The sequence below is a fragment of the Adiantum capillus-veneris genome, chromosome 16 (assembly GCF_014529385.1).
Source record: "Adiantum capillus-veneris isolate H3 chromosome 16, ASM1452938v2, whole genome shotgun sequence".
Classification (NCBI taxonomy): Eukaryota; Viridiplantae; Streptophyta; class Polypodiopsida; order Polypodiales; family Pteridaceae; genus Adiantum; species Adiantum capillus-veneris.
In genome coordinates, this window is record NC_140946.1 from 32882573 (window position 1) to 32893571 (window position 10999).

At 44.4% G+C, this 10999-nt stretch overlaps 1 protein-coding gene across 2 annotated transcripts; it reads left to right on the top strand.

Annotated features, from left to right (window-relative positions):
• Nucleotides 1-6920: 6920 nt before the first annotated feature.
• LOC147438824 (uncharacterized) lies at nucleotides 6921-9998 on the top strand. Of its 2 annotated transcripts, none has more exons than XM_086484794.1 (2): nucleotides 6921-7476; nucleotides 7734-9998. In XM_086484794.1, exon 2 carries the CDS (start codon nucleotides 7809-7811, stop codon nucleotides 9561-9563), a length of 1755 nt encoding a protein of 584 aa, XP_086340920.1. In that variant the 5' UTR covers nucleotides 6921-7476; nucleotides 7734-7808; the 3' UTR covers nucleotides 9564-9998. The 2 variants fall into 2 exon arrangements, with proteins under 2 accessions (XP_086340920.1, XP_086340919.1); XM_086484793.1 differs by having other exon boundaries at nucleotides 6922-7476; nucleotides 7815-9998.
• Nucleotides 9999-10999: the final 1001 nt, after the last annotated feature.

Genomic DNA, 10999 nt, shown 5'->3' on the forward strand with positions numbered 1-10999 from the left:
CTCATATGCCTTGATGTTGACCAACCAGCAGTGTGGGTGTTCAATTCAATAAAAGGAACCCACCCTGAAACTAGGCTGTAAGTGTTATGTATCAGAAAGTGTTTCTTATAGATATCCATGTAAATTTGAAGCCTCAAGCTAACATCTTGATACTGCTTTGTGCAGTTGTATAAAGTGGTTGTTGCTTGCCTATGGCAAGCTATGTGGAAGGTATGAACTATACAAGGCCCCAATCAAAGATGTACCTGTCCCAAATCAAACCGATGGAAATTCTTGCGGCTGGAGATGTCTTCTCCATGCAGAATATGTCCTGCGAAGCTACTTTGCATTAAAACCTTTCATGACTAAGGTAACCATTTGGCAATGCATTCAGTCAGTTTTGGTTTAGTTTATAAAAGAATTCTCACCATGTGGTCTTTCAATTTTGCAGAGTGCTTTAAAAAACTACACATATGATTATTTGCAAAGATACCGGGTAAGTTTAATACAACACCTGCTTACTATGTCGAGCCCCAGAGAACCTGAAGATAGCGGCTTGGACGACGGCACAATTGATATGACAATACATGACGTGCCACCACGACAAACCCCTGCATCCGATACAGTGGAATCACAACGGGCCGAGGGTCATATCAGCTGAAGATGAAAGAGCCGAGAATGAGGAAAGGTCAAATGAGCATATGGAAGGTGCTACTGTACAACCAAAGGGGCTTATGGAGGAGACAATGAAAGAGCCAAGTCAGCCAGTGGAGGAGCCAAAAGAGCCTATGGATGAAACCCAAGATGAGGAAAGCAGGCCAATGGATGAGCAAAAGGATATGGATGAGGAAAGCAGGCCTAGGGATGAGCAAACTGATATGGATGAGGCAAGGATGGATGATGCAAGCCGGTCAACCAAGGCAGAGGAAAAGACCTTGGAGGAAACCTTGAATGAGGCAGAAAGAGCCATGGGGGAGACCCTTGATGAAGATGTGAATGATGACTATGAAGATGTGAATGATGAAGCTAAAGCAGAGGAGAGCAACAACGACAACAACACTACAGAGACCCAATATGGACCCTTGCTACCTGTAGATACAGTTGTTCCGGTAATGTCTATTCAAGTATGGCAAAATATGTTCAGCTTCTAACTACTTATATGTACTTGTCAACTTTTACAGAGGTTGATTATCTTGGACCTCAATGGATTGCTGCTGATGCACGTGCCTCTCGGTGACACAGAACCCTTTGAGGATTTGCAAACGTTTCGGATGGGAACTTGTCGAGTCGTGGTTCATCCAGGAACCAAGGAATTTATTCAGTTTCTTCTTCCACGCTTCAGAGTTGCCATATGGTCTTCAATGCAAAGGCAAAACTTGTCGCCACTAGTTACAATAGTTTGCGGTGTATGCGGCGCTCACACGTCAGATTTTGCCTTTTTGTATGATCAAAGAAAATGTGTTACCGTCGAGGGCCACTACCACCCTAAAAAACCACATTTACCTCTTTTGTACAAACCATTTAGCCAAATCGGTGTACCCTTTGATACAACTAATACACTACTGATTGATGATACTCTTGAAAAGGGAGAACTAAATCCACCGGGAACAACTATCTCACCACCTTCTTTCGAGGGGCATTCCTTTGATTTTTACCTTGAAGACATTCTGATTCCATACTTACAGAAATTTGTATCTCAGTCCATTGTTCACGGACGAGTTTGTACATTCTAATGAATTAAGATGACTCTTCTATCATGTCTTTGTCTTGTCTAACATTGAGAGAGAGAGAGAGAGAGAGAGAGAGAGAGAGAGAGAGAGAGAGATTTGACATGCTAAAGAAATGTATTTCAAGCACACTTATATTCACAAGGCACAATTGACAAATGAGCTCAAAAAACTTCATGTATTGAAAGTCATTCGTATACACTTGGGTTCACAAGAATCTATGTTACATTGACACTATTTCAACCCGACCATCCAACTCTTTGCACAAAATATCTTTTTCCATTCGCCGCATCACCTTACGGCCAACTAGGAAAAAGGAAAAATCTGATAGGTCCCTGTCCATTGACTCTTCAATTATGTCATGCCGCAACTGCAGAAGACTGCATAGCTCCCTTATTGTAACCACCAACATTAGGCCATGCTCTTTATCAATCACTTCCACATCCACAGCAGGATTATCTTCCAAGCCTGCAGAAACCTGGTCCATAGGAATGTACTTACCATTGAGCATTTGTGATCGCATATACCAAAAGGAGAGTAACAGTGATTGGCTTGCAATCATGTACTTGACAACTAGAGTATCAAGCGCGACCTCGCACCGTAAGCCGATCTCTTCCTTTACATACCATCCTTTGTCAAGAAGTTTGTCACAGGATGACTGCTGAAATGACTTGCACATGAACATAGTTTTCATAACACGGATATTGTAGCTATGAAACAACTCTATGAAGAGTGCAGCAGGACAAAAGTTTGCAATTCTAACCAGTTTGGTGGGAATAGATCTACGTGGAGACCTCTGTATATCCTTGTAGAGCTTACTTCGCATTGCCTCCACCATTGTTTCCTCGGGAACTGGCCAGTCCACAGTGTTCCAATCGGTTGGTAGAGGCAGTTTCACCAACATGCCATTCTTATTCCCTGAGCTGAGTTGGTAGAAGTGGTCATAAAAAAATATTCCTTCATCAGCCAGGCTTTTGCTGCTCCTCCCTGAATACTGTAGAGAACCAATGTGGGCATGAACAACAAGGAAGAGGCCTATTATGCACTCCACAGGCTCCCATTGCTTATAAGAAGAGGGATAAACATCTGCAATATATATAAGAAGAGTTAAACTAAGAGTATCAATAAGTAAAAATGACAAATCTAATGTAGTTGAGTTGTGAAGAATGGAGACATTGCTCATAAGAAGAGGGATAAACGTTGCAAAATATATAAGAAAAGTTATAATGAGAGTATCAATAAGTGAAATGACAAATCAAACGAAGTTCATATGTCAAGAGTACTTACAATTGCAACGTGGTTGATGTGTATCTGATACATTTCCACCGTTTGCTATCACGTCTGGATGGGTAAACACATGCTGAACAAGAACTTCCTTTACAGATCTTTTGCCGATTTCAACTTTGAAATCCAACACTCTGGCCTTCCATGCTGAGCGGTAAACATTGATACCACTAGACCTCTTGGGTCTTCTTGGTTGCATGAGGACCCATGAACCTTTGTTTATCCTTTGTCCAACCGATTGGTTCTTTGCACTTATTGAAGTTGATATTGTAATTGAGGATATGCTACTACTTGGCCTTTTAGGCAAAGTGCAGCTGTTGGTTGTTGTTGTGAGAGACAGTAAACACCTAGAGCTTCTTGGGCAAGAAGACGTGGAAGCCATAGCTCTCAGAGAAAAGCTTTAGTGGAGGGAGATTCACTTTGAAAGCATTCTAATGGAGGGAAAGTGTTTTAGAATTCCAATATCTTGTGCGGGCTTAATGGTCACCCTCCAGTACGTTAATGACCATAAGAGAATATCAGCAGTGGGACCACCGGCAAGCACCTAACAGCTCGGTAAAAACAAGGAAATTACGATGCCACAATCCAAGTTTTTAGGCTATTTTCCTATTTTTTGAGTCTTTCCACGTACTTTTCTACGTAACGTAGCCCTCATGCTCATTGGATGCGCTCTATTTTTTTCTCTCTTCATATGGCCCTCCAAATGACCTCCGAAATTTCCTAATGATAAGCATGCAACAATTTTTTGCTATGACTCTCTCATCGACAGAGGTAACAGATAAACACAAACAAGTCACAGACGGACCCACTTACCGTGGATTTGGTTGTGATGACACCAGTGTGACTTAATGATAGCACTTTGCCTTTGAATTAAGTCCAAGTTTTAGGTTCTTTCTAATGGTGTGTTGTTTGGCAACAACCCAAAAATCATGTTAAACAATCCAAAACTTATCTTGTCCTTGACAAAGTGTCTGTTGTTATAGCGGAAACATATTGCATGAGGCGGTAGAATTGAATCTACCTAGCTAGCATGACGTGCATGCAGAATTTTAAACCCTTGGCAGAAGCGATGGCCTCAAATGTGAGAGCCAAAACAATAAGTGCCTTGCACAGATGTACTGGTAGGGATTCTGTGAGTGATATTCCCGATTTTGCCAGTTCCCCAAACTTGTGTGCCACTACCCTTGATGCCAAGTCATTGGGCGGTACCTTGGCACAAGGGAGAAGCCTTGCTTCATGTAAAATTGTCAAAGCACTTTGCTTTTGCACAAAAGCAGTAGTCTCCATTGTAAATGTATAAACATGGAAAAATAAACAATACTGAACATGGTCTAACCTGGTCATCCTGCTGTAACCAGTTGTCTGGAGATGACAAAGGAAAAACTTACTCAAATGTAGATCATAACCATCTCTGTTGCACGAGAGAAAGTTGGCATATGTATCATATACGCGCCCTCAAATATCCTGCAGACATATGGAGAAATTCCTCAAGGGCGTGTGCTCATAGCATACCCCAAACGGGAAAAATCTCAATGCAAGATTCCTAAATTGAAGCCTTGCTTCACATAAATATGTTTGTGACGAAAGGCAACGGATTTCGCTGCAGATATAATGACAAAAAAGAATCGACCTTGTCGAGCAATTTCAATTAAAATTAACTAGTACTATGTGGTAGCATCCTTTGTCAGCTTGTAGAAACAGTGACAAGGAGTCAGCCATGCCGAGCAACTTGCCCTCTGCATCAAGTCAAGCAACAGGATGTGCCAATCTCCTTGAGAGTCCAAAAATGCTGCAAATTGGCTATGCATTTGCATCAAATTGAATTGCTGATGAGTTGTGCTTCAAGTCAAGGCGGTATAGACTCAAGCCATTCGTGAGTCTAATCACTATGCCAACAATGTATGCCAGGAGCATCATACTAAACGCATACTGCAACAAATACTTAGCATTTGAAAAGTCAACACAAGCCTTGCTTGTTGGCAATCTTCAAAATTTTAATGCAGCATGACATGCATTAAACAAATGATACAAATGATAAGGGTGTTGCAGATGCAGAAATCGTGCAAATTTGTAAATGAATGATCAAGCACACTCGCCAAACAATGTCGAGAAATGGAAGTGGCTAACTTGAACAAGAGTGTTGCCGTAAAATCATTCAAGCCTTGCTTGATAAATTCTACCTATCTCTTGGGTGACAACCAATGCAGAAGTCGGAATTCACAAAACCAAACAAAGTGCAGACGATTGCATAAAAAATTCAAAAAGAAATGCCAAAAGTACATGGAACGTTAGCGGATGCACCTTGAAGCATCTCCAAGTTGCCAACCTACGACCTTGTCGTGCATGGTGCTTGATCCCTCTCGTGAGATCCGTAAATTCTCGAGTCTGGCGTCACCAAATCTATACCAGGCTTGGTATTGCTGGAATCTGGAAATCTACTGGATTCCTTTCAAAACAATCGGCGTCCGCTATTGATGCCTTGCATGTGAGTTCCAATCCATGTCGAAGTTAGAAACCTTATTTCCCTAGTGTCATGGCGAATTGGATCTCATTTGCTGTATTGCACTCATGCAATCTTTGTCGATATAGGATTACTCTTCATCAAAAAATGCCAAAAACCGAGCCTTGAAAGAGAGATGGCGATAATGCTTTAAGGTCAATATGTATGCCGAAAGCAATCTTCAAAATCAACGTGGCCATGCCAAGAATTTCTGCAGAATCTGTGATGGCATGTTCGTTGATGCAAATCGGTGTTAGAGATGCTTGTATAGATGCTCGTACGACGCAGGCCACAAGCTAAGGTTTAGGGGTGTGCATGCACCCCTAATCAATTTGGTAATTTTAATGGTGGCCACCCCTTGCAAGTATGGGCGTCCCAATATGAAAATATTACCTGCTGCAAGAGCGATGGCGTGCAGATGATGCCGCGCGAGAGAGAAAGAGAGATGGCGAAAGCCCTACTGCGCCATGGCCTTCGAGCATGTGACGCAATATGCCCCCCTCGGCCTCGTGCTCACATCGAGCTCCTCAACTTGCGATTCCGCTTGGGTGCGCAAGTGCCTCCTCCCCTTGCTAGGGACTGTGCCCGCGGCCCTTTAGCGGCTTGTCTTCCACCTATACTAAGCGGCCATGCCCACACAGCGAAGCCTGGGCTTCTTCTTCTCCACCATGCAACATGCAAAACCCCTCCCCTAGTCTTGAGGACCACGCCATTCATGGTGCGAGAGAGAAAGAGAGAGGTTCACTCCACCATTCAAGGCCATCTTTCCCCTTCCTCCATAGCTCTCCCTCCCCCGAGCTCTGATACCAATGTTGGACCAAAGGGTAGACAGACATGCGAATAACCACCCAACCATCCTATATATAGGCCCTTCGCCCTCTTCCATATATAGATCCCTTTACTGCATGTGTGTCCGGCACTTTGCGAGGGCCGTGCCCGCCTAGTCCTACCCTTGGCATGACAGCAAGCTTATAAAAAATGCAATCCACAACATGGCTCCATGGGCGACGTGTAGCAAGGCGCTTTTGTATGGATACAGGGTGTGCCCTACAACCAGCACATCAATAATTTCTCTCTCTACGGGCGCAACGGCCTCTATCGGTGTAGCTCGTTACTTAATGTGATTCTCACCTCCATGCGCCAGTCAAGTGATGGAACAACGCGTCGTGTGACCACTTAGAAGGTTCTATTTGCAAGCATTTATTAATCCACGCTTAGGTGGGCTCAATTATCCCAACGAATAACTAGGCACCGTGTGACCATGCCCTTACTGTAGGATGTAAAGACTGTAAAGTGAGTGCAAATCAATTGAGATCTGGCTATGCAATAGGTAAAGCTCCCGATGGCAGACAAAAGTTCAAAAATATGATTTTTTCCTGCATCATAACTGTAGCCCTTTAGCTTAACACTGCCACCCAAGCGACCCAACATTCGGGAGAGAGAGAGAGGAAGGGAGAGTAGCCAGATGAACGTTTGTCTGTTACAAGAAAAGTTTGAAACAAAATTGTGCGCGTGAGAGAGTGAGAGAGAGAGAGAGAGAGAGAGAGAGCGGGTGAATTCTGTGTGTGTGAGAGAGAGGGAGAGATCGAGGAGGAGGGGGCTTTCTCCCTTCCCTTGCAAGCGAACCTTTGCCTGCAAAGCTTCTTCTTTCCTCATCTCTTCTGCTCCGAACGCATAAACTAGTTGCTTCTGCAGCACCCTTTTCGAGTACCAAGTGACCCATTTCCTCTTTTCGCAGATGTATTCTCCATCGCCAGAGGCAAGCAGAGGTCCGTGATCTCCTTTTACGATCTGTGCTACAGTGTCCACTTCGCGTCTTCTTCCCCCCTTCCGCCCATCCGCCTTTTTACCTGAACCCTTGTACCCCCGCCCATCCCTCATCCCTTGCTGTGGCAGAGAAGATGAGTGAATGCTAGCTCTACCTTCACACCCACCATGCCTTCGCTGGCTCTACTGCAACGCCATTTGTGGGTCAGCAGCCGTAAGGTAGGCCTCTTTTCTGTGTTTGCGTCTGAAATTCACACACACACGTTCTCTCTTCCGCCTCTCTCGTTGTCTCCATAGTCCCGCTGACGAGAGTCCCCTGACTAGATATGCGCGCGCACACTCACACACACACATTTTGTTTAGTAATATCACACACACATTCACACATCTCATTTACACACTTTCACTCACACACATTATTTTTCTTTGTCTGTGCAATGAAGTTCTTGCATTGATGCATGTTTGCCATCACGCAGATATATCAGCCTGAGTAAGTCGAATGTAGCTCTGTCCAGCTATTGTTGCTGATGCCCAGATTACTCTTGTGATTGATGCAGCGAGCTGAAAAAAGCCTTGGGCATGCCAGGCAATTGCTGTTGAGTAGAGATCCAACTGACATACATACAGCTCTCCGGCTTCTGGATGCGACTCTCAGGAGCTTCCCGCAGTGGGAGAAAGCCATCGAGCTTAAGGCAAGAGCCCTCCTCTACCTGCGGCGCTTCCGGGATATCGTGAGCCTTCTTCAGGAGTCTGTCCCCAGTCTAAAAGCTCATCCATCTCTTACCAAAGTGACGCCAGAAGAGAAGATCAAGCTGCTACCATCAAATCTCAACCCCCGACGAACCAGGAAAGTGTCGTTTACTCAGTGCTTTTCCTTGATTCCTCTTCAGAGGCACAAGTGGGTTCTGTGTAGCTCAAAAGGGGAGAGAGAGCAATGGAAGTACATAGTGCTTGGGCAAGCCTGTCGCCATTTAGGAATGATGGAAGATGCTATGATTTTGCTATCAAATGGGAAGAGGTTCGCATCAGCAGCCCAGAGAAAGCAGAGCAGCCGTTTTAATGAGGATAGCTTCCTTCTTGATGGTACGCATGCAGCTGCTGACGTAGAAGTGGTAAACGATCTTTTGATCAACATCAAGTCGCTCTTGAGGAGGAGAACCGCTGCTTTGGCAGCTCTGGATGTAGGGCTATACACAGAGGCAGCGAGGCATTTCTCAAAGATCATAGATGGTCGCAAAGGTACTCCCCAAGGGTTTGTCGCAGAGTGTTACATGTATCGAGCTTTCGCTCATCAAGCGGCAAACAAGATTGTGGATGCTCTTGCTGATTACAATAGATGCCTGGTTTTGAACCCCATGTGTGCAGAAGCTCTTAGCACAAGAGCCACTCTTTATGAAGCAATTGGATGCCATTCAGATTCCATGGAAGATCTTGAGAGTTTGAAGTCTCTATACGAAATGATCTCTGCAACCAACATGCAGTGGGTTCATTCACAGAGTTCATCTAACTCAGACTTGCAAGGTTGCATTGATTTCATCAATGGCAGGTTAGCATCTATGATGGAGAGAGGTAATGGACGCAACACGGTAGATCATCATCGAATCCTTGGTTTGTCAAGGGGTTGTTCAAGAGCAGAAGTTGAGCGAGCTTATCTGTTACTTTCATTAAAACACAGACCTGACAAGTCAGCCCATTTTGTAGATCGTTGCGAGTTTGTGGATGATCGTGACATTGAGGTGGTAAAGGGTGAGGCACGCACTTTTGGACTGAGGTTGTTCAACCTGTTGCAGAAGGCATACACTTGGATTGTGTCGCGCATATTAGAGGAAGAAATGAACATGGTGAAGGTGAGGCATGTACAGGAATGCAGTGAAACAAGCCTGAAGTGCTCAAAAGGGGACTCTTCTTCATCATGTTGGGAAGGGAAATGCCCAATGGAGCATGCAATGCACAATCAAAGCTCTTTTGGTGTTGATAGAGAAGCTCATCAAGCCTTCTTTTTTGACGGCGTTGCTCCTCATGAGGACTCACTCAATTGTAAAGAAAGTCTTCATGCTGAAATTTCTCCCGTTATGGCCTTTGAGCATGACTACATGAACACACATGAAGAGGGTGATCCATTCGCCCACATCGAGGCTTTCGACAATGTAGGGCAGCTGGTGGATGCCACGCTTTTTACACAAGCGGCAACGTGCAGAGAAGTGGCAAACGTAAGTACGATACATGCATCACAAGGGCTTCCTTCGGAAGCTTGGATGAGTTCAAGTGAATGGGGTCATTCTGTACAAGCTTTGTCTGTCACATAAAAATGTCATGTAAACAATGGCTGGCTTCTTGGGCTTGTCGAAGGCATGCGGCTCGGCATGGATAGATCTGCTTTGCCTCTGAGGCTTGTTGAAGGCATGCGGCTCGCGGCATGGATAGATATGCCTTGCTTCTGAGGCACAATCATCGGCTTGTGTCTAGAGGTTTATGTCTGTTGTCAATGTAACCATATGCTATCTATGCTCTCCTTATGAAGGTAAGGAGTTGTGACTCTACTTTGTACAAGTGAATTTCCTGTTGGTGCCATTTTCGGCACAATCCTCATGTGTGTAGAAAGAAGGTTTTATGCATGTGGGCAATGTAACCTTAGGCGTGGTGCCGTCGATGCTCCCGTCTCTCTTTGCCTCTTTAGTAAGCTAAGGAGTTGTAACTTGTGATTCCACTTTGGAATACAAGGGCATTTGCTGTTGGGTTTTTGTGCAAGTCCAAGAAGTCTTCTGTAATAGGTGCACTCTTTAGAGTTTATTAAGTAGGTGGGTGAGAGAGAGAGAGAGAGAGAGAGAGAGAGGGGGGGGGGGGGGGGGGGGGGGGGGGGGGGGGGAATCCTTTACACCTAGACAAGGGAAGGAGAATAGAAAACTTCATAGAAAGTATCCGAAGGGACCTTGAAGATCTCTCGGACAAGTCTTGAATTGAAAACCTGTTATTCAAGGGGGAATTGGGATAACATAACTACCACACTTCAAAAGTTATTCCGGTTTCCTCTTATTTCCCCCACACATACACAAGAAGATTTAGAAATTTTCTCATGTAGGAAAACGAAGTCTTTTTCAATGTTTTTCATACAATCCATAACATCATGAGCTTCTGCTCGAGAGGCACCGCATACCTAGCTAGGTTTGATTGGGGGCAAGGGACTCTGGCCCTCCCCACTGGGGTATTCAAAACTCCGAGCAAAACTTTTCGAGCAATGATAAAACCGAGCAGAGCCAAACATGATTGATATTAAATTTTTTTATAAAAGGCGTTTGCATAGTAAAAGACATACATTAGCTTAGCTATCCCTAAACACCTCCCCCCTCCCCCTCCCTTTCTCTCTCTACCCAACTTGCAACTTATATGAAAATTGAAATATCCAAATACTATTGCTACCATCCACGAGCGTCAATGCTAGTAATAATGGCAATTGCACCACCCATAGCCTCTCAACTCTTTCCTCATGAGGATTTGTACTAGCACTGACAATGTGATGCCCTACGCCCTACCTTTGTTTTTCGCTAGCAATGGTCTCTTTTGCAATGTGTCCCAAACAACACTAGCTACATCCACCCTATTGCTTGCATGTATCCACCACCTCCATAGCTTTTGTATATAGGTGCACATATTGCCTTGCAAGGGCATTAATTGCTTGCCTAGCTGCTACAAACAAGTGTGGAACTAAAGACTAATAGGACTCACCACCTTATGATATTCTTTG